This window comes from Heterodontus francisci, chromosome 31, assembly GCF_036365525.1.
Source record: "Heterodontus francisci isolate sHetFra1 chromosome 31, sHetFra1.hap1, whole genome shotgun sequence".
In the NCBI taxonomy this organism is placed as follows: Eukaryota; Metazoa; Chordata; class Chondrichthyes; order Heterodontiformes; family Heterodontidae; genus Heterodontus; species Heterodontus francisci.
Genome location: NC_090401.1, coordinates 50,892,044 through 50,916,441, shown reverse-complemented (window position 1 = coordinate 50,916,441; position 24,398 = coordinate 50,892,044). Strand labels below are relative to the sequence as shown.

The following is a 24,398-nucleotide window of genomic DNA, read 5'->3' as shown; positions in this document are numbered from 1 at the left end:
CTATTAACATTTTGGCACCACAGTAGTTTAATCAAGTGTTTATTGTCAAGGTATGGAGAGTGGGATAGAACCATCAAATGATAATGTTCCCTTGCTTATTCTTGGTGGAGAGTGAGAGAGACAAGAAGGGAAGAGAGAAAAAGAGGGGGAAAAGATGGAAGAGAGGAAAAGGAAAGAAGGAATATAAGCAAGAGAGAAAGAAAGGAATTCTGCTGCTATCAATTGAGAAGGCCAGTCAGAGATGGATTGTAGAAGCACAATGGGGAGCAGCCTATCTCCATTCACTCTCATCTTTTTCCAGTGCTTTCTTTCCAAATGTTTGGTGGGAATAATTCCAATGAATGATAGCATCATTGGAGAATGTAAAGCTTCCAGAGCTTGTGCTCCAGATACATGCCCTGTTTTGAGAGTTATCTTTTGCTTTTCTGGTGTTGATTGCACATGATAGTTCCATACCTCAAATCAAATCCTCCCAATCCTTGACTGAATCACAGGTGTTAAAGATAGGAAAACTTTTTTTTAAAACAAATCCTTTTTTTATTCAATCTGACACAAATTATATTCCTTTGAAAATTCAGCAACATTAATTTAAGGATATGCTTTGTGACCTTCAAACTTCATTTATGTCATCAGAATCTAATACTCTTTCATTAAGCTTTCATACGATTTCAGTACAGTAACTATAGACATCAGATATTGATTGTCTATTTTCAGAGGGCAGTCAAGCAAAAATCACTTGTGCTGTTTATGTGTGTGTGTTTATATATGTATTCAAAAATAGAGAATAACAGATAACATGGTACCAAGGTATTGCTCACAGAAGTTCTGAAGGTTGAAAAACAAACTTTGTCACAATACTACTGTTTGAATCAAATGCAAAACGTAAGCATTCTGGATGAGCAAAATGGATTTTAAAAAAACTAGTTTCTTTTGATTTGCAAACCTTCAGCACCTCTCAGCCACTAGGACTATTCCCAATGCCCTGCACTATACAATAATTCTATTGCGGTGTGGCAGTTTGTCTAGAAGCAGTTGCTGTGCTTTGCATTTTCTAGCCCCCTAGTACAGACCCCTTTGGAAATCTTGGGTCGGACAATGACAGGAAATTCAACAACACATGAAAAAGACCAGCATTAAAACATGACTCTGCTACTCGGCAGAACTTTTCTCAAGTGACATTATTTGGGATTGTTATTCATTTTTTTTTAATATTTAAGAGAATGATCTGTTTACAGTCCAAGCAATGAGAGGCACTCTTGATTTGTTTATGCATAGAACTCCTCCTGTTTGTCAGGTTTTTGGTAAGCTATGCTCGCCTGCTTTGGCTCTTCCAGTGTGTAGCTTCCCTCGTCCTTTTTCTTCATTCGATAGATCAACAGCATAACCAGGAAGGCAGCGAAGAGCGCTCCGACCACTCCCCCGACGACAACCGCTGTGCAGGAGGAAACGGAAAATGTTAATAATGCTGGTTTATGTCCTATAGCATTGCACACGGGGAGTCAAGATCAAGTGTAGTCTTCAGGTGGAGCAAGATGGCACAGAATTGGACCATGGTAAGCATGCAGAATTCTGTTCCCACTTTAAATCATAGAATCTTACAGTACAGAAAGAGGCCATTTGGCCCATTGTGTCAATGCTGGCTCTTTGAAAGAGCTATCCAATTAGCTCCTACCCCACTTCCTACAACCCTGTAAATTTTTCCTTTTCAATCATAGATCCTTTTCTGTTACATGTACTATTGTATCTGCTATAAAAACAAGAAATGCTGGAAATACTCAACAGGTCTGGCAGCATCTTTGGAGAGAGAAGCAGAGTTAACGTTTCGAGTCCATGACCTTTCATCAGAACTGGCAAAGGTTAGAAATGTAATAGGTTTTAAGCAAATAAAGCGGGGGTGGGGCAAGAGATAACAAAAGGGAAGGTGTTGGTAGGACAGAGTCACAGAGAAAACTGACCAGAAGGTCATGGAGCAAAAGCAAACGGTATGTTAATGGTGTGCTGAAAGGCAAAGCGTTAGTGCAGAGAGGGTGTTAATGGACAGAAAAATGAACAGCCCTGGCCCAAAGCACAAACATGAAAAAAAAACAGTGTGCAGGCACATGGTAATGTGGCAGGCATTGACTATGCTTCTACTCTTCCCTTTCAACTCCTATATTCTGTACTTAATTTTATATTATATGATTGAGTTAAATTATTTATATAACCAAATTGCTAAATGTACATTAATTTGGGAAGCAGTGAAGTAGAGTTGGTTGGAGCAGAGGAGTTTCTTAGTACAGGCTGTTGTGTATTTTATTTTTATTTATTTTATTTAGAGATATAGCACTGAAACAGGCCCTTTGGCCCACCGAGTCTGTGCCGACTGATTGTTGTAGTGTAGATCGAGTATTGTCTACAGAAGTCTCAGAATCTTTGTAGGGCTAAATAATAAGTCATTTATTATACACAGATATAACTATTTACTCTTTCCACAGGCTTGTGTAACCAGCATGCCTTGTGCTGCATCTAGCTTCGTCTAGCCTAATACCCATGTGACTATTACATCATCAACACTACAGTGGGAAGGGTTTATTTTCACTGTCTCAAACATTAATCCTTTCAGGCCCTTATACTACATAGGCCAAGGAGTTGGCAGCTGCAAAAGCAAAGTGCAACAATCCTACCAAAGGCAGGAAGATGTCATTATAGCATGACAGAATTACACAGAACAAAATTTGAGACATCAAACTAGGCCATTCGGCCCAACTGGTCCATGCCAGTATTTATGCTTCACAGACATCTCCTCTCATTCCTACTTCATCTTACCCTTTCAGCATAACCTTCTATTCCTTTCTCCTTCATGCCCTTGTCTCGCTTGCCCTAAAAGACATCTATGCTATTTGCCTCAACTACTCTTTGTGGTAGTGAGTTGCACATTCTCACCATTTTCTGGTTAAAGAGGTTCCTCCTGCATTCCCTTATTGGTTTTATTGGTGACTAACTTATATTCATGGCTGCTAATTTTATATATATGGTCTTGAATTTATAATGCTAAAAGTTGATAGAGAGGTGAGACAAGAAGCAAGTTTTGTTGACAGGAAGTGCATGCAGATTTTTTGATATACTTTAGATATAATATTAATTATATCTATAATTACATATTTATATAATGTCTTAGCGTGGAAAATGTGTCAAATGCATTATTTATTGGAGTACTTTTGTTATATAGGGAAATACAGGAGCCAATCTGTGCTAGCAACATCAGACCAGCAATGAGATAAATGATCCTTCTTTCTTTTTTGAAGGTGTTTATTAAGGGGCAATGTTGGTCTGAGTGGTACCAAGGATGAGGAGCATCAATTATGTGGTAGAGACTAGAGAGGCTGGAGTTATTCTTAGAGCAGAGAAGGTTAAGAGAAGGTTTGATAGAGGTGTTCAAAATCATTAACAGTTTTGATAACAGTAAATAAGGAGAAACTGTTTCCAGTGTTGGAACTGGAGTCACAAATTTAAGGTGGCGGGGAAAAAAACTAGAGGTGACATGAGGATTTTTTTTTAATTGCAGTGAGCTATTATTATCAGGAATGCACTGCTGGATGTTGGTGGAAGCAGATTCCACAGTTACTTTCAAAAGTGAATTGAAGGGAAAAAAATTTATAGGGCTGTGGGGAAAGAACAGGGGGTGGGACGAATCGGATCGCTCTTCTGTTTTATGCATTCACGGGATGCGGGGTATTGCTGGCAAGGGTATTGCCCATTCTAATTGCCCTTGAAATGGTGGTGATGAACTACCATCTTCCAAAGAGCTGGCACAGGTGTGAAGGGCCAAATGGCCTCTTTCTTTGTCCTTTAATTCTAGGTGTTAATGGGGCTTCTTGCTCTTCTTTGAATAGTGGGTCTTCAACATCCATCTGAAAACAACCCAAGGACAGCAAACAGGACCTTGGTTAAACATCTCACCTGAGGACCAGTACTTCTGACCAGGTAGCACGCCTTAAGTACTTCGTTTGAGCATGAATACTGATTGTGAGCTCAAGCATCATTATAGCAATAGAACCCAAAACTTTCAGGTGGAAATGCTCCAAGTTGTTTCTCAAACCTAGCTTTTAGGGATACAGTATTTCTTGAGTTATAGGACTGACATTGCTTTATTTCTTCATCAAGGTGAAGAAGGTCATCAGCGGAACGGCAAGATATCCTACGTGGCGATCACTGAACATCGATCAGTAAATTGCTGGATTTTTTTTTTGTATTTCCAGTAAAATATGGAAGAAAAATCAGATTTTGCACTTTTTCCTTAAACAAGAATCAATTTACTGAGGAGCAGCTATCCTGTTTTCTGGTGGACTCTGCTCAGTCACATCAATACAAAGGCAAACATGGGACCACGGGGAGAATTTCTTCCTGGCGGTGGGGGTCTTGACGTCTGGAGAAACGGACGCTGAGATCCCCGCATCGCCTCTTCTCCAGAAGGCCCGCCGAATTTAGTGCCAATCAAACACTTAAGTGGACAACGGCGGGCTTTCCACAGGATCGAGGACCCCATCGCCACCCTTGCAGAGCTGCTGGCCAATCAGAGGCCGGCAGCTGCAGTGCCACCCCGGAGGCAGTGGCTGCTGCCGCAGGTGCATCTACCAAAGGCTGAGAACGTTGCTGGAACCAGGCCTTAGGTAGGTCAGGGAGGAAGGGGGTCTCACGGGGTGTGGTTGTGGTGAAGGGGGGTGGTGGGGGGAATCGGCAGCAAGTGTGGGGGCGGTGGTGGCCCTCAGCAGGCCTCCCTTCCCAATGCCGGGTCCTTCATTCAGGCACTAAGTGTCTTTCACTGGGGGACACCCCCAACCCTACTACCCCCTGGAGCCGGGAAGCAGCCCACATGGTTTTTTTGTGCTGTACACGTGTGGCGATGACAGAGCCACTCGTCGACAGCTAATTGCGGCTGTAGTGAGAAGAGGCCCTTAATTGGGGGTTAATTGCCCAATTAAGGAGCTCAATTAGTGGCAGGGCAGGAAGGCCGTTCATAGGCCTTCCTGCCCCAGTCTAAATTTTGTCAGGGGCGGGAACTCCCACCCACCCCCCCCACTACCATCCCACCTGGTTTTATGCTCTCCCCCTGCCTCCAAACCTGCCATGGGGGAGGGCATAAAATTCCCCCGCACATGTATTTTAGCTTCTACTATCCAGGGCTCAGCTATAGCATTTAGCAGCTGACTGAGGATGGTATATCTGATGGCAGAGAACGAACCAAACAGATGAAAGAGTGCATCCAAAACATGAGCTTATCTTTGTCTCCCTGATGCTCAGTCCCTGGCTCTGTCTTTTGCAGCTATTTCAGGGCTTTCCAACTTCATCTTAAACGCTGACTTTGTGAAGAAAGTGTGTAAATATATAAACTTGCAAATCGCGCTGTGCAATACCGTCACCTGAACATGTAATCCATTTGGATCGAATTTCCTCCTTTAAAAATCGCCTCAAAACCCGCCTCTTTGAACAAGCTATTGGTCACCCCTGCAAATCCAGGCGAGTTCTTGTAATCTATGTAGTAATGCCTTATGAAGCAGCACTGGCCAAAATGGCCTGGGTATTTGACTTCCTTGATGCCAGCCAAAAGCCAAGGCCGTTCTGCATTTGCAGGAAAACTACAATGTTGCATTGCTGGGTGCTAAGTGTAGCCAATGCAACAAAAGCTAATAAAAGAACTACCTTACCTACTAAAACCTCTTTTCTCTCCAATATATTTTTCTGGGGCAATTGTGCAGCTGAAGATGAGCTTCCTGAGTCTATTGCATTGTCTATTATATCAGGAAGGCCGTTCTTCCCACTGCCCCGCCCAGTTGGTTGTGTGACCACAGCAAACACTTCATTATTTGCCTCTGGATTCACCACTTCGCCTTCCTCGGTGATTTCAAAGTCTCCACTCGGTCCCCCTGCAACAGGAGCCTCCACTTCATTGTTAATGGTCACCACTTTGACTGTTTCACTGGCGTCAGTTTTCTGTGTGTGCTAATTTAAAAAGAAAAAAAAAGTTATTAGAATTGCTCATTCAAAGGAGGATTCACTTCAAATCACTTCACATTAATATGCTATGGAAATGACAGCACTAACAAAAAGCATTGTCTTTCTAGGATGCAAGTTGCTTCATTCTGAGACACTGGGAGAAAGTTTAATCTCATTCGCCGGGGGGAAACCCATGGGATCAAGCAGAATACTGATTTTACACCTGTCTAATGTTACTCATTGACTTCAATGGACAGTAAAATCGGGCAGGGTGTACACCCAGCATTTCATGCAATCCTGTCAGTTTCCCAACTGGTGGGACAAGTTAAAATTGCCCCCATTTGGTGGGGTGTAAAATCAGCATTCCCTATGATCCAGGGGTTTTCCCACACAAACTGTAAGGTTAAAATTTCCCCCAGCTAATTCTGACACTTGCCAGTCACCATACTTCAGGTGAGAGCAAGCAAGCTCTTTGACAGTGAAAGGCATCACTATTGAGCCCAATCCTGTGCCCAAAAGAACTTTCAACGTGGAGAAGTAGAGTTGGTTTCAGCGTAGTAAATTCTCAACAGTACAGTCCAAGGAACTGGGATTGAGGTCGGCAACTGCCGCTCCGGAACTGCTTACAGCTCATTAACATCTCATTTGCGGCTCCCAACTTTTTTCAATTGGATCACGTTAACATGAAAATAAATTAAGTCAAGAAAAGGAAGAGCTGTGTTTTTATTGTGAGGATAAAAGGTACATTCCAAGTACCTGAACATGTATATACTGGAGACATGAAGAACAAACCATAAAAAAATGCAAAAAAAAAAATCAAAAAATGCAATAATTCAGAGTTAATTTAATTAAGATTTTTTTTCTATTGATACATAGATTCAACACATGTATTTTATGTATTATATAAGCCTGTGAGCGGTGGTGTACCACAGGAATCAGTGCTGGGACCGTTGCTGTTTGTAGTGTACATTAATGATTTAGACGTGAATATAGGAGGTATGATAAGTAAGTTCGCAGATGACACGAAAATTGGTGGTGTCGTAAAGCCAAAAATGCAGAACGATGTAGATGGGCTGGTAAGATAGGCAGAGCAGTGGCAAATGGAATTTAATCCTGAGAAGTGTGAGGTGATGCATTTTGGGAAGGCTAACAAGGCAAGGGAATATACAATGATGGTAGGTCCCTAGGAAGTACAGAGGGACAGAGGGACCTTGGTGTATTTGTCCATAGATCACAGAAGGCAGCAGCACAGGTAGATAAGGTGGTTAGGAAGGCATACGGGGTATTTGCCTTTATTAGCCGAGGCATAGAATAGAAGAGCAGGGAGGTTATGATGGAGCTGTATAAAATGCTTGTTAGGCCACAGCTGGAGTACTGTGTACAGTTCTGGTTGCCACACTATAGGAAGGATGTGATTGCACTGGAGAGGGTGCAGAGGAGATTCACCAGGATGTTGCCTGGGCTGGAGCTCAGCTATGAGGAGAGACTGGATAGGCTAGGGTTGTTTTCCTTAGAGCAGAGAAGGCTGAGGGGGGACCTGATTGAGGTATACAAAATTATGAGGGGCATAGATTTGGTAGATAGGAAGAAACTTTTTCCCTTAGCAGAGGGGTCAGTAACCAGGGGGCATAGATTTAAGGTAAGGGGCAGGAGGTTTAGAAAGGATTTGAGGAAAAATGTTTTCACCCAGAGGTTTGAATCTGGAACACACTGCTTGAAGGGGTGGTAGAGGCAGGAACCCTCCCAACATTTAAGAAGTATTTAGATGAGCACTTGAATGCCACAGCATACAAGGCCATGGGCCAAGTGCTGGAAAATGGGATTAGAATAGATAGGTACTGGATGGCCGGCATGGGCATGATGGGCCGAAGGGCCTGTTTCTGTGCTGTATATCTCAATAACTCTATATATGAAAATTGTGCATTGTATCAGAGAGATGTGGTAATTTGCCATGTATTTGGTTTAGAAATGCTAAATTTTCATCTTGCAGCTCCTAATAGTTTTTACTTCAGGCAATTATTTTTTTTAAAATGGCTCTTCAGGTAAATAAAAGTTGTTGACCCCTGATCTGAGAACAACAAAACTGACGGGCTCTAGCACAACCACTGGTGGGAGGGTGTGAATAGCTTTTAAAGGCAGTTTGCATTGTGAATGTGGACATAGGAATATACAATGGAACAAACTGACACAGAAGTGTGGCAAAAGTGTGACAACAGTTTGTGGATGAGCTGTATGTGCAGGTGTGAGTTTTTTAGTATGTGTGTATATATGTGTGTTGATGTGCACATGAATGCGTTGTGTGTGACTCTTAAACAGTTCAATGATCAGCAGTTGATTTATCCACTTGCCCACTCAAAGGTACTGAGGTCCTGAGGCCAGGTAGGACCCTGGCTGAAGTCAGCTAACTCAGCATGGACCAATAATTAAAGATAAGACCTATTGCCTGGCAGGGCTGAGCAGAATTCCAGGCAGTACCAGGGTTGCCAACCCTCCAGGATTGCAATGAAGTCTCCCTGCCCCACCCCCCACATCCCCACTCCCAACACAGCTTTGAGCAAAATCATAGAGACATAACATTTTTAATAAATTTTTTTGAACATTTTTGTTTATTAGTTATAAAATTATTCGAATGGAAGAAAAAGGCTGTTGGACTGACAGTCAAGAGTTAGCCAATTGGGTAATGATGACCCTGTAAGCTTTCTAATTGGCTGTGGGAAGCTGGGTCACCATGAGGATCGGATGTCCAATGGCAGGAGTGTGGGGGCAAGGTGTTTGGAGGCAGGACATTATGTGATGACACCTCCAGGAATATATCCAACTAGAGTTGGTAACACTCGACAGTGCCAATAACCGTTGAGGCACTGTATAGCTTAAACACCTGAGAGGTTAGAAGGGGTGCATAGATCTGGAAGATTGGCACATTCATGGCAGGGTTTAGTAATTCTGTTGCAAAGTGCCTTGTAGCTTGCCTGCCCAGATCAACCCTTGAGAACTTATTTTTCCCTTTTTAAAGAGGATTAAAGAAAAGACACAGAGGAAGAAACACCCTGAGCTCTTGAAGAAGAGTTCACTTCGAGCCATGCCTCCATTCATAAGGGAAAGTCTTTCAGTTTTTCTTTCATAGTGCGCTGCAGTTAATCCCAGGATTATACATGTTTCGACAAGCAGGAAAGCAGTAGATTCACTAGCAAAGATTCTGCAACTAAATCCATTCCAATGTTGGAAATGCCCCTCAATACTGCACCTAATTAATATTAGAGATTCAGTATCCAGATGAGCTAGGAAATTTGCAAGTGGGCTTTTAAGTTTCCTCTGGGAATGTGGACACTTGCTTTTCCACACAAAGGCTGGGATTTTAGGCCCTCCCCCAAAGAGCGGGATGGTGGCGGGGGGGGGGGGCATAAAATGGAGCGTGAGGCTTGGGGGGGCCCTTGATGAACTACTCCCGCCTTCGCCGCCACTTTACGAAGGGCGGCAGCAGCCAAAATTAGTCCACCCACCCCAGGCCAATCAAGGCCCTTAAGTGGCCAGTTAATGGCCATTTAAGGGCCTCCGCCCAATGCCACAAGGATTTTACCCTTGGCTGGCAGGTAGTTCAGGCCTGAGAAAAGCCGCCTGTTAAATGTAGGCGGCTTTCTGATGGCCTGGGGGGGTGGGGTGGGGGGGGATCACCTCCTGATCAGGCATCCTGTGCTTGACAGAGGGCTGCCCGCAATGCCCCAACCACCTCCAACACCCAACATGCCACCCTGTCCACCCAATTGACCGCTCTTGCCTCGCTGGGGCCTGACCGTCTGTCCCCGACGAGGTCCCAAAAACATACCCGTTCTCCGGGCGCCCCGACATTTTTCGTCTTCAGCTGGGTTGCAGTCCCAGCAGTGGCCACTGCTCCCGGTGGCACTGCTGGGTCACACAGCTGCCAGCCCGCTGATTGGCTGGCAGCTCCATTAGGCGGGACTTCCGGCCTCAATGAGGTGGAAGTCCCGCCTCAGACCAATTAAAGGCCTGCGGACCATAAAATGCGGTCCGAATCCCCAGGCCAGGCGGAGGTGGGTTTGCCACTGACTTTTTAGTCGATGGATGGCTCCTGTCTGATGAGGGTAAAATTCAGCCCAAAGATACAGTTGAAGGATCTAAACATAGAAAACCTAAACTATGGGGCAGTTATGATACAGAACGTTTAGGTGATAGAGGAATTATCAATTACATATTTCATCTAACCCTATCAACATATCCTTCAATTCCTTTCCTCGTGTACTTATCTAACTTCCTCTTAAATGCATATAATCATAATGACAGAATTCAGCCACAATAGCATCTATGCTATTTGCTTCAACTACTCCATGTGGTAGTGAGTTCCACGTTCTAACCACTCTCTGACTAAAGATGTTTCTCTTGAATTCCTTATTGGATTTGTTAGTAATTTATTGTCAATTAATTTAATCAAACAAGGTTCATCGTCCCTTGAGCTTGAAGTAAAGACAGTTTAAAAAAAATTCTTTCATGGGATATGAGTATCACTTTTGTCAATCCCTAATTGCTCTTGAGAAGGTGGTGGTGAGCTGCCTTCTTGAACCGCTGCAGTTCGTGTGGTGTAGGGACACCTACAATGCTGATAGGAAGGGAGTTCCAGGATTTTGACCCAGCGACAGTGAAGGAATGATGATACACCATCCTGACTTGGAAATATATGACTTGGAGGGGAACTTGCAGGTGGTGATGTTCCCATGCATCTGCTACCCTTGTCCTTTAGGTGGTAGAGGTCACAGGTTTGGCAGGTGCTGTCGAAGGAGCCTTGGTGAGTTGCTGCAGTGCATCTTGTAGATGGTACACACTGCTGCCACTGTGTGTCAGTGGTGGAGGGAGTGAATGTTTAAAGAGGGACTAAGCTGAAATTAATGAGATAGCAACTGGTGTAAATAAAACATAAAAAGTTCCTTTGGAAAGAGAAGCAGAGTTAACGTTTCGGGTTAACTCTGCTTCTCTTTCCACAGATGCTGCCAGACCTGCTGAGTGATTCCAGCATTTCATGTTTTTGTTTCAGATTTCCAGCATCCGCAGTATTTTGCTTTTATAAAAAGTTCCTTTCCTTGGAAGAGTGTTGGAGATCCAAACTTTAACCCATTCCAAACTTCATGTCAATATAATGATCCTGAGGGGGCCAGGCTGTGAGAGATTGGTATTGTGGGACCTCCTATCCTGGGAGCAGGGGAAGAAGAGATAGCAAGAGTGTGAGGGAGAAGGCTGTATATGTTGTTATCCTGCTGAATGTACCATGGTTACCATTTACTTCTAAAAACGCACACTGTTCTGTACATAATCATGCTTTTTATTGAAAGAAGGTCCTATTAGCTCACGTTGTAAGTGAGTTTTCACACAAGGCTGGAAGAGTTACAATACTAGAAGGACAACCTCACTGGATTCAATAGTCTTTTCCCATCCCAGACTTTTCCTATGCCCCTTTTTCAACAGGCCAGCTTTCCCCTGTGCAGCTTCTCACTCTATCTCTCCATTCCTTCTCTCTATGGAAATTGCTCCTCTCATTCAATTTTGTTGTCCCTGCTAATTTTGAGAGGTTATTTTCAAGGACTTGAATGACCACACTACTAACCAGAAAGAAGGACCAAAGCCTCAACATACAGAAGACTTCATCCTATTTCTTAATAAGTGGAGTTTCCAAAAGGAGCTGTCACCCCAGCTAGCTGAGAAAGATATCTCTCTGGGTGACGCAGTTCCACTGATTAAATTAATCAATTTAAAGGACAATAATCTGTCTTGTATTACAACAAGTGACTACACATCAAAAAGCAATTCGTTGACTGTACAGCGCTTTGGGATGCCCTGAGGTTGTGAAAGGTGCTATATAAAGGCAAGTTCTTTTTTTTTTCCTCTTTCTGTTTTGTATTGTTATCGTATTACCACAGCCATGTGGTCAGAATCCTCAAGGATGATTAAGAAACATTGGAAATTTTTGTGAACAAGGGAAAAAAGAGGTGGGTTCTCAGTCTCAGTGATGGCAGCACGCACAGGCACTGCACTGGGGCACTTTGAAGGGGAATTTACACCATTATATCAAAAAGAAAGACTTGGGTTTTTTAGTGACTTTGCTATAGTGCAGCAAAATGACAATTTATGCACAGCAAGATCCCACAAAGAGCAATGAGGTAATGACCAGATAATCTGCCTTGGTAATGATCGCAATGGGGTGCTAAGAAGGGGAATGTACACCATTAAAGAGTGTTTGTAAATAAATGGAAAACATTTGCGAAAAACTCTTATGAAGACAGCCCGCTCTTGTGAAAAGTCACTCCATTTTACACACTGAATGAATTGATGTAATTCTGCAGTACCACTCTCCCAACAGGCAGCCACGTTCACAGGGAGCAGCGGAATACAACATTGTCACACAGATTCTGTGACGCACACATCCTGTGAGGTTGTTGTTTTCCCCCCTGGAGACACAGGAGAACGGAATTGGCTCTACTGTATCATTAGGGTACAGAAACTAGATTAGTAACCTAGGGAAACGGGAGTTCAAATCCAACCACAGGCATTTGAGAATTACAATTCAGTTTAAACAATCTGGAAATAAAAGGCTGGGATCCATAAAACTGACAATGAATCAGTCAAATTGTCATAAAAATGTAATGGTTTACTTGTCCATTCGGAAAGAAAGCCTGAAGGAAGGAAGTCCTTACCCGTGCTGGGTCTGTATGTGACTCCAGTCCCACATTAACACTTAAATGCTCCCTAAAGTGACCTAGCTAACGATAATTGTATCAAAAACACTACCATTGGTGCAAGAAGGCAGCTCACCACCACCTTAACAAGGGTAACTAGGATGGGCAATAACTGCTGGCCTTGCCAGCAATGCCCATGTCCCGAGAATGAACAAAATGAAAAAAAGTTACTTTCGAAATAAACCTCAAAACCTATATCTTCTGAGTCTGCAGCAGCAGTTGCAAATTTACCGCTATGTACCAACGGTGAGTGAGGTCAGTGCTGGCAGTGAGTGAGGTCAGTGCTGATGGTGAATGGAGTCGACCAACGATGAATGGAGACATTGCTGGGGTGAGTGGGGTCTGTGCTGAAGGTAAATGTGGTCCGTGCCGATGGTGACTGGATTCTGTGCCGACAGAGTGGGGTCAGTGCCGGCGGTTTTTGGCATCCATGTTGACGGTGAGTGCAGTCTGTGCCGAAGGTGAATGGGGCTCGTGCTAGCGCTGAGTGGAGTGCCAGTGCTGAGTGGGGCACCCTGCCATCGGCACAGACTGGGTAAATTTAACCCTCAATGTTGACGTGTTGATTTACTTTAAGCTGACATTGGGCTGAAATCGCCTTTAACTTTGACGTGTACTGGAAGGAGAGCTGTTTCTCTGCTGCCTGTTTTTTGCTGGGTGTCAGTTCAAGTCAGGCAGTTTGATAGAACTCATCTGCAGCACAGTAGAGTTGTGCAGGTAAAACAAAATCATTTTATTTTTGTTCGTCAATGCAAATAAGGAATTTTTCAGTCACAGCAAAATGCAAATGTAAGCAGTCTTGAGATGTTCCTTTTGGAAAAGGACTTCCTCCTTCTTATGTCCTTACAGAGCTAGTATGAGTGTGGCTCCAGGGACAGCATAGAGGTGGAACATATCACATGATTCATATCCAGTTCCCTTTTGAAAGTTATTAATGTTTCCACCAGCCTTTCATGCAGTGCATTCCAGATCATAACAACTCACTATGTAAACAAATTCTCATCTTCCCCCAGGGTATTTTTTTGCCAATTACTAAAAATCTGTGTCCTTTGGTTATCAACCAATGGACACAGTTTTTCCCGACCTACTCTATCAAAACCTCTTGTAATTTTGAGCACCTCAATTAAATCATGCCTTAATCTTCTCTGCTCAATGGAGAAACAACCCCATTTCTCCAATCTCCTCAGATAACCGAAGCCTCTCATCCCTGGCAGGGTGTATGTTAGGAGGCATTTCTTTTTGCAAAGAGCCGTTGCCCTCTGAAATGAAAGTTGCTGGTTCATACAATGAGTGTGGATTTGCTGCAAGGGTCCTAAAGGGGGCTGGATGAGTTCCTCAGTGTGGCAAGCATACGACATACAGTGGGTTGACCCAGACTATTAGAGCTTGCTTGATTGCCTTCTGTGCTAAAAAAAGGTATTTCCCGGGGCCTTTTTCCTAAATTGGTTTATCGTTTTTGTTGGCCTCTCCCAGGAGATTGTGTTGGGGAGGAGGGAGAAGAGGGAAAAATGGGAGTGATATTCTGTAGAAGTTACACCATACCAGGTTGGGACAGATTCAACCTGGTTTTTCCATACCCTACTGGGCTGTGCTGGGTTAATTGTTAATATTTGGGGTAGAACTGGGATGCGACAACTGGGCTCAACATCCTGATTACTACAACAACTTTCATTTAAGTAGCAGCTTGTATTTGTTAGAACATCACATGGTGCTTCAGAGGAATGTTAATCAAACAAAATTTGACGCTGAGTTTAAAGAGATATTAGAATAGGTGACCAAAAGTTTAGTCAAAAAGAATAGGTTATAAGCATCCTAGACTGCAGATGGAAAGGGCTTGTGCATTAGGAATCAGTTGAATTCAGAGTTTGAATTGGCCTGTGATGCCCTCCACAGTCAAATATCCTGCTAATTCTCGCATCCAGGTTGACAAATGAAGAAGAGTTGGTTCAAGGGTCTGGGAAGCTGCCAGGACTCTGAGTCCATGGACCATTGGAGTCCATTGAAATGTTGCAGTACTTACTGACTGCCACTGGAGGCATCTTTAGTGTTTACACACAGAGGGCTGAATTTTACTGACCCCCGAGGTTGGGGTCCTGGCAGGGGGGTGCAGGGGGGCCCGGAAAATGCCTCTGGAAGAGGGGCTCCACGCACCCCAATGCTGGGAAGGTCCGGCCCGAGACTGCCGGCAGCAGCGAGAACTCATGGCGGTCCCCCCACTGTTTGCAAGGGGACATAAAATTAATGAATTAATTACATTTGTGCTCCCGCCGTCTGTCCCGGTGCGATTTTCGTGCTGCTGTCTGGCACTCCTGCGCCTTTGGATTCCCGTCCAGGGAAACGAGACAAACACTGGTTGGGAGGGGGGAGGAGGTAAGTTTCTCAGTGCTGGGGTGGGGGGGGTCCAAGTAATATCATTGGTGTAGAGTTTTTTGCAAAGGGTTATAGTGTAACCTTTATGCACTTTGGGGGGAAAGGTCCTCCACGTCATTGGGGGGGGGGCGGGGAGCAGTCCGCCCTGGCTATTTAAATGAGCCGCCGTGCTTAATATCGCAGCGGCTCTGCAACATGCGGCTCGCACGGGTGGGCCGCCATTGTTTTCGCCCGCCATCGATTTTAGTGGCGGGTGTATAAATTTCAGCCCATTGCCTGCAGCACAGAAATAGGCCATTCGGCCCAACTGGTCTATGCTGGTATTAACACTCCACACGAGCCTCCTCCCACCCCTCTTCTTCTAACCTTGTCCGTATAACCTTCGACTCTTTTCTCCCTCATGAGTTTATCTAGCTTCCTCTTGACTGCATCCTGGCTATTTGCCCCAACTACTCCTTGTGGTCATGAGTTCCACATTTTAACTACTCTCCGGGCAAAAGAATTCCTCCTGAATTCTCTATTGGATTTATTGGTGACTGTCTTGTATTTATGGGCCCTAGTTTTGGACTCAAGCAACAGATGCTGATCAATTCTGAAATCGGCAGAAGTAACTCCAAGCAGGTGTCAGCAGGAGGAAATTAAAGCATTGCCCCTACAGAACAATACAGTCAGTGATGAAATGTAAAAACTAGGAGCTTTTTTAACCCCCAAAGTTCTGCCCAAAACATCGCTCTTCCTATAGTCCCCTATCATGGCTTCCACTGTTTCTTAAAAAATTCCAGGTTTATGCCATTTGGTTGACATCTTTCCATCTACGAAAGCTGATGGACACGTAGCAAACAATCTATTTAGGTGGTGTGTCTTCTCTTGGCGCACCTTTGCTGATGGCTGTGAAGGCCAATCCTTGAGAGGCAGGTTCTGCCACAAATGCCGCACGCAAAGCTGCCAAGTGACACTGTGAGTTATTGTTTTTGGCGTTGGCACCTGTTGCTCAGCTACTGGAGCCACTGGTCATCGTGGTAGTGCCAGTACTCTATTGGGATTGCATTGCCTACGTTGATCACTCGGCCCCAGTCCTAAATCTGCCTTTCACTATTTTGAGTCTTATCCCCTTTGACCCTTTGACTGAACTTTATGGTTTCATTTAAGGTACTGTTGAGAATTGACCATTTCTACACCATTTCCTACCTGATGTGTATCTCAAAGATCATCTCTCAGTTGCCTTCTCTGCTATCAAAGTTACAAAGACTCCTCACAACACATGCACTTTCTAGCAGAAGTCATGGGCAGTGATCAGGAACAAGCCCTAAGCCTGACCAACTTTACTGCTGAGAAATTACTTTTGTTTAAAATTCTAATGTCCTTTTCAGTTCCAAATGTATTAATCTGAGGTTTAATATATTTGATTTGGAATTAAGATGATAAAGGGATTAAGCATTAGGAGTTGCTGAGGATCTCAGATGTGTACTTTACATATCAAGGCTTACCTCCGTGATGTAAGGGACATGTAAGAGTGTTTTACTCGTGCCCTCTGTGACGCTTTCCAACATTGCTCGGGTTGTCTGTGCATCTGGTGTTGAAGCTGGTCTGGCCACGACACTGACCCTGGTTGTACTCCGCATGGTTGTGGCTGCCATCGCCGTGGTTGCTGCTGCAGTTGCTAGTGGCACGATGGCGATGGTGCGGGTGGTTGGCATGACTATGGTACTGGTGGTGGTGGCAGTGCTCGCTGTGGTTGCCAGGAGAACCGTGGTGGCAGCGGCAGCTGGCACAGTGGCGGGGGCCGGCGCTGCTGTCGTGGTCACTGGCGTGGTGAGGGCGGTGGAGGCAGGTGTGGGTGATCTGGTGGTGATGTCACCCGTTGAAGCGCTATTTCGGGACGTGAAGGCAAACGGCTGGAGGGATGAAAAGGGTGAGGTGGAGGGTGGAGATGTAACTGGCCTGGTCACGCTGGTGGTAAATCTCAGCTCAGTGTCAAACTCAAAGTCTGAAAGGAAATGAAAGCCCTTAATTAAATCCAGTAATCATAGATTGTAAAAGCATGGATCATAGAATCATACAGTCTAGGAAGAGGCCATTGAGCCCATCATGCCTCTGCTGGCTCTTTGAAAGACTCGCCGCATAAAAAAATGTTTCCTCATGTCACCTCGGTTCTTTTGCTAATCAACTTAAATCTGTGTCCTCTGGTTACTGACCTCCCTACCACTGGAAATAGATTAGTTAATTGCCTTGTTCTCTCAGGATATTGGGGTTTATGAATCCTTCATGATCCCAAATATTAAATTATATTTTTTATTTCTTTTGTTTGTCCATGGGATGTGAGTGTCCCCGCCAAGGCCAGCATTTATGACCCATCCCTAATTGCCCTTGAGAAAGTGGTAGTGAGCCTCCTTCTTGAACTGCTGAAGCCCATGTGGTGCTGTTAGGGAGGGAATTCCAGGATTTTGACCCAGCGACAGTGAGGCGGTGGCGTACTGGTCTGACTCCAACAAGCGGCAAGTTTTCCCCCTGATTCCCCTTGACTCCAGTTTTGCTAGGGCTCCATGATGCCATTTCGGTCAAATGCTGCCTTGATGTCAAGAGCAGTCACTGTCACCTCACTTCTAGAAATCAGCTCTTTTGTCCATGTCTGGACCAAGGCTGTAATGAGGTCAGGAGCTGAGTGACCCTGGCGGAACCCAAACTGAGCATTGCTAAGCAGGTTGTTGCTGTGCAAGTGCCGCTTGATAGCACTATAAACGACACCTTCCATCACTTTGCTGATGATTGAGCGTAAACTGATGGGGCGGTAATTGGCCAGATTGGATTTGTCCTGCTTTTTGTGGACAGGACATACCTGGGCAATTTCCCACATTGTCGGGTAGATGCCAGTGTTGTCGCTGTACTGGAACAGCTTGGCTAGGGCTGCGTATATACAGCACAAAAACAGGCCATTCGGTTCAACCAGTCCATGCTGGCATTTATGTTCCACAAGAGACTCCTTCTGTCTTTCCTCATCTAAATCTAACAACATAACCCTCTATTCCCTTCTCCCTTATACGCTTATCTAGTCTCCCCTTCAATGCATCTATATTATTTGCTTCAACCATCCCCTGTGATAGTGAGTTCCACATTCTCACCACTCTGGGTAAAGTAATTTCTTCGGAATTCCCTATGGGATTTCTTGGTGACTATCTTACATTGATGGTTTCTAGTTTTGCTCTTCCCTGCAAAGGAAACATTCTCTCTGCATCTACTCTATCAAAACCTTGATTACTGCCTTGATATTTGATTTTTTGGAGATACAGCACTGAAACAGGCCCTTCGGCCCACCGAGTCTGTGCTGACCATTAACCACCCATTCATACTAATCCTACCCGAATCCCATATTCCTACCATATCCTCATCTGTTCCTATATTCTCCTACCACCTACCTATACTAGGGGCAATTTATAATGGCCAATTTACCTATCAACCCGCATGTCTTTGGAAACCGGAGCACCCGGAGGAAACCCACGCAGACACAGGGAGAACTTGCCAACTCCACACAGGCAGTACCCAGAATTGAACCCGGGTCGCTGGAGCTGTGAGGCTGCGGTGCTAACCACTGCGCCACTGTGCGGTGTGTGTAGCCTGATCTCACAAGCTGGCTACTCCATACCACTTGTGCTGCTGAAACTTAAGAAAATCAGATGTGATATAATATATTGTTTCCCAGTGTTTTCAGCACTTTCAGGAATGGAGGGGAGGAAACGGAGGTGGGGGTTGCTGGGGGACAGTGAAGGAGGTGGAATCAGGCCTTCTGGAAGATTCCATTCCTCACTAAACAACTGAATCATTTGTGAGAAAGAGCCTCTACTGTTTTGCCCTTCTTCACAGGTCCACCAACGATGCCATCACCAATAGACAGGTCACAGTCCAAAATGGAGGCTGGCATTCCAAACCACAGGTGGTGCAAAGAACTCTCCGAAGTGACATCAGAAAAATAAAGTCTTCTCACCAAAGTACAGCAAACCCACAAGTTAAGACAAAAATGTAAATTGTTGCTGGTAGTGAACCAGGAACCTGGAGACCATGTATACCACTGGAGGAGTTGGACAATCGAGGGACGAGGTTGTGTGGATCAACTATATTTTTAAGAACATTTTTAAATTGAAGGTCAATTTTGAACAATGATCCATCTACCAGTTCACTATAATTCTCCCCACACTCCTGAAGGCATTGAGTCTTGCTGGGGCACAGTTCCTCGGGTATCAATAACCCATTCTTGACTGGGGCTAATTTTAAACATTGGCTGATGGTGTAAAATGAAGGCAATGGAAGGGAAAATTGTGAGGAATATGTAATGGACAGTTAACTCAGTATTGACCATCGGCCGATGTTAGAATTTCCGTCAATCAGCTTAGGCAGTGAATGATGAGAGGCTGTTGAACAATGAGAAGGGTGATCCCAGCTAAAATTGATCCCATTGTGCCCAACATCCTCACTTGCTCCTACAAGCAAAGGTCATTGGAAAGACATTACAAACAGGGGGCAGGATTTGGGGTTTTGCTTGGGGACCCCGACGTCCGGGACAAATGGGGTCTCGATCCCATTTGTGTAGGCATCAATCACCCGGCAGTGATTTTCCCTTGATTGGCCAATTTGTGGCCAGAAGGCATGTTCGCTGTCCAATTAAGGACAGCGGGTGGGCTCTCGAAGCTGGGGAGCCAATAGGAGGCCTTCCAGCAGTGAAGGAGCTGCAGCCTGCCACTGCAGGTAAGGGAGAGAGAAGGTGCCTCCATCTTGAGGAGCACTCTCAGCAACTTTTAACAAATCAAATAAAAAATGGCCACAGCTGCCGAGTCACCAATGTGGAGGGGAAACCCCTCCACAGGACAGCCACTGGCCCTGCAGTTGTGACCAGGTAGATGGGGCGGGTCTCAGACTGTCAGGTCTGATAATTGGCCTTAATTGGCCATTAACTTACCTCAATTGGCCACCTGCTGCTTGTGGGGAAAATGACAAACAGGCACACCAGCTTGCAGCACGAAATTACATAGCCGTCCGCCTCCATTCTTGCCCCCTTAGCAGGGCGAAAGTTCTGCCCAGGGCCTTTGTCCATTTCCTTTCCCTGCTTCAGTTTTAGCTGCTTCCCTACACCCAACTGGGGTCAGCTCACTCCACTGTGACCAAACTAAATTTGGACAGTCTATGTTTTTACTAATAAACCTTGTAATTGCACTGTGTGCTCATTTCACCCAGTGATTTCTGGATAATATACTGACAAAATGCAAAGGCTATGGAAAAATCAAACCGATAAGAAACTACAAATTAGGAAACAAATGCAGTTTACGGTCAGGGAGCTTCAATAAAGTAGAACTTTGAGTTACCTCTGTGCAATCAGACCCTCAATATCTCAATGAGGTGTAAAGGGGGATTAAATCGAACGTCAAGACTAAGCCTGTGATGATATTCTAGCAGAGTCATCCAAAACAATGCTGACAAAAAGCTTTTACATAACAGCCCATAATTGTCATTAGATCCCAACCTCACCCCACCCCCTCAATCCCCTATCTCAACCGCTGGAGAGGGGCTCTTGGTATGTTATGCTGGGTACTTCTGATTATCTTGAGGGCAACAGGCAGTGAGTTACAGGTCAGTAAATTCAATCAAGCAATTCACAGAATACCATAAATTGTCACTTCAAGCCTCTTGCCGTTCCATACAGACATCCTTTTGCTCTTGGTTTTCCAGAAGGTGAAACAGTAGTGGCATAGTCAGGGGAGCAATAAAGAGCATAGTTGTGACAATAAAGGTACTGTCAGCTGAGCAGTAATGTAATCAGATCAGGCTTTAACAGGGTTGATCTAAAAAATGTGCTAGATACATAAAAAGAAAGGACTTGCATTTATAAAGCACCTTTCATGACCTCAGGGTGCCCCAAAGCACTTGACAGCCAATGAAGTATTTGAGGTCACTGTTGTAGGAAGCACGGCTGCCAATTTGTGCACAGCAAGCTCCCACAAATATCAATGTGATAATGACTAGATGATCTGTATTTTTTTAAATGTTGATTGAGGAATAAGGATACTGGGGTTAACTCCCTGCTCTTCTTCAAAATAATCCCATGGGATTTTCAGCATCCACCTGAGAGAGCAGTCAGGGCCTTGGTTTATAATCACCACCAAAAGATGGCATCTCCGATACTGTAACATTCCCTCAGTGCTGTACTGGAATGTCAGTCCAGATATTTGTGCTTAAGTCTCTGCAGTGGGATCTTGATATGTATAAATCACTGGTTAGGCCTCAGCTGTTGTACAAATTCAATTCTGGGCACTATTCTTCAGGATGGATGTCAAGGAAAGGGTTGCAGAGGAGATTTTCTAAAATGGTACCAGGGATGAGGGATTTCTGTCATGTGGCAAGACTAGAAAAACTGGGATTGTTCTCCTTCAAGTAGAGAAGATTAAGGGGTGATTTAATGGAGATGCTCAAAACACTGGAATGTCTTGATAGAGTAGCGAGGGAGAAACTGTTTCCACTGGCAGGGGGGCTGGTAATCAAGATTTAAGATAATTGGCAAAAGAACCAGGAGATGAAAAGATTTTTTTTTACGTTTAAAAAAAAACTGGCAAGGAAAATCAAGGAAAACCCAAAGATATTTTATAAATACATAAAGAGCGGGAGGATAATTAAAGAAACAGTAGAGCCAATTATGGACCATAAGGGTAATCTGTGTGTGGAGGCAGACGACGTGGGTATGGTTCTTAATGAATATTTTGTGTCTGTTTTCACAAAAGAGAGGAATTTTACAGACATTGCAATCAGGGAGGACGTGTGTGAAATACTAGATGAAATTAACATAGTGAGAGAGGAAGTATTAAGGAATTTAATATATTTGAAAGTGGATAAATCCTTGGGCCAGGACGAAATTTATTCTAGGCTGTTAAGAGAAGTAAGAGAAGAAATAGCGGAGGCTCTGACCATCATTTTCCAATCTTCTCTGGCTACAGGTGTGGTGCCAGAGGACTAGAGGACTGCTAATGTTGTACCATTGTTTAAAAAGGCAGAAAGGGGTGGACTGAGTAATTACAGGCCAGTCAGTCTAACCTCGATGGTGGGAAAATTATTGGAAAAAATTCTGAGGGACAGGATAAATCTTCATTTAGAAAGACATGGATTAATCAAAGACAATCAGCATGGATTTGTTAAGAAAAGGTTGTGTCTGACTCACATGATTGAATTTTTTGAGAAGATAACAAGGGGATTGATAAGGGTAGTTAATTTGATGTAGTCTATATCGATTTTTAGCAAGGCTTTTGATAAGGTTCCACATGGATACTGGTCATGAAGTAAAAGCCCATGGGATCAAAGGTAAAGTGACAAGTTGGATCCAAAATTGCTCAGAGGCAGGAAGCAAAGTATAATGGTCAATGGGTGTTTTTGTGACTGGAAGGCTGTTTCCAGTGGGGTTCTGCAGGGCTCAGTTCTAGGTCCCTTGCTTTTTTGTGGTATATATCAATGATTTGGACTTGAATGTAGTGGATATGATTTAGAAGTTTTCAGACGATACAAAAATTGTCTGTGTGGTTGATAATGAAGAAGAAAGCTATAGACTACAGAAAGATATCAATGGACTAGTCAGGTGGGCAGAACAGTGGCAAATAGAGTTCAATCTGGAGAAGTGTGAGGTAATGCATTTGAGGAAGGCTAATTAGGCAAGGGAATACACATTAAATGGTAGGACACTGAGAAGTGTAGAGGAACAGAGGGACATTATCCACAGAACCCTGGAGGTGGCTGGACAGGGTAGATAAGGTGGTCAAGAAGGCATGCGTGAAATTTGCCTTTATTAGCCGAAGCATAGAATATAAGAGCTGGAGGTTATGCTGGAACTGTATAAAACACTAGTTTGGGCACAGCTGGAGTAATGCATGCAGTTCTGGTCACTGCACTATAGGAAAGATGTGATTGCACAAGAGAGGGAACAGAGGAGATTTATGAGGATGTTGCCTGGACTGGAGAATTTTAGTTATAAGGTAAGATTTGAAAGGCTAGGGTTATTTTCTTATGAACAGAGGAGGCTGAGGGGAGACCGAATTGAAATGTATAAAATTATGAGGGATCTAGATAGCATGGATAGGAAGGCCCTATTTCCCTTGGTTGAGGGGTCTGTAACCACGCGCATAGATTTAGTGTAAGAGGTAGAAGGTTTAGAAGGGATTTGAAAGGAAAATTTTTCACCCAGAGGGTGGTGGAGATCTGGAACTGACCGCCTGAAAGGGTGGTAGAGGCAGAACCCCTCATAGCATTTCAAAAGTACTTGGATAAGCACTTGAAGTGCCGTAACCTACAAGGCTACGGGCCAAGAGCTGGAAAGTGGGATCAGGCTGGACGGCTACTTGTCAGCCAACACAAATAGATGGGCTGAATGGCATCCTTCCATGCTGTAAATTTCTATGATTCTATGAATTATTATGATCTGGAATGTGTTGCCTGAAAGATGGTTGAAGCAAATTCAATAGTAACATTCAGAAGAGAATTGACTGTATACTTGAAAAGGAAATAAATTTGCAGGGCTATGGGGAAAGAGCAGGGGGCGGTGGGGGTGGGTTGGAAACAACTAATTAGCTCTTTTAAGGAGCTGGCCCAGGTCAAATGTGCCAATTGGCCTCATTCAGTGCTGTATGATTCCATTCTATAATAATGTGTGCGAAGACAGCATAGTCCAAACACTTTTACAGTCTGCTACATCCCTGAGCTCGTTCCCAACCATTTGGCTTTTTCTGTAAATAATATGCATAAATTTTCACAACTCCTCCCCAACCCCAGGACAGGCTCAACCACTGGGGCAGAGTCAAGGCTGAGCTGCCTCCCACCCCCCCACTCCAATTTTTTTTTATCATTGGTTATGCCCTCCTACTCTAAATCCAGAAACTGCTCTTCATCTGTCAGCCCAAACTCTTCAGACATAATGATATGTCTGTTTCACAACATTCACCTCCCTAAAACAGAGACAAACAGGAAACATCCCATCTGATCTACGACCTTCATGAACTATTTTTGCTGGCTTGCAGTTGCTGGATGTTCTCTGAAACAGCCAAGGGATCTGGAGCTTTCTATCATCACTGGGTTTTACTTTGTCGAGAAGTGACTATGAAAGAGGGTTCAGAGCTACTACAGCATCTTGAAAGTGACAGGAAGATCAGTTTACACATCAGCTAAGGTTGTCAGTGCTGATCACTGTCCAGTTGCCTTTGCTCAAATCATATCCATGTGTAGATTTCAGATAAGGACACAAGTAGGTTTGCCTGTGATCCTTCACAAAATTAAATAACTCACTGTCTGGACTCA

At 44.1% G+C, this 24,398-nt stretch overlaps 1 protein-coding gene across 1 annotated transcript in view; it reads right to left on the bottom strand.

The window, feature by feature from the left end:
• Positions 1-513: 513 nt before the first annotated feature.
• The window catches only part of LOC137347253 (syndecan-3-like), a 227,131-nt gene continuing 203,246 nt past the window's right edge, over positions 514-24,398 (bottom strand). The window contains exons 3-5 of the mRNA XM_068011562.1: positions 16,571-17,070; positions 5,685-5,979; positions 514-1,432 (exon numbers count right to left, since the gene is read on the bottom strand). Of these exons, the coding sequence (XP_067867663.1) occupies positions 1,266-1,432; positions 5,685-5,979; positions 16,571-17,070 (962 nt within the window). The 3' untranslated portion in view covers positions 514-1,265. The remainder of the gene's footprint in view (positions 1,433-5,684; positions 5,980-16,570; positions 17,071-24,398) is intronic.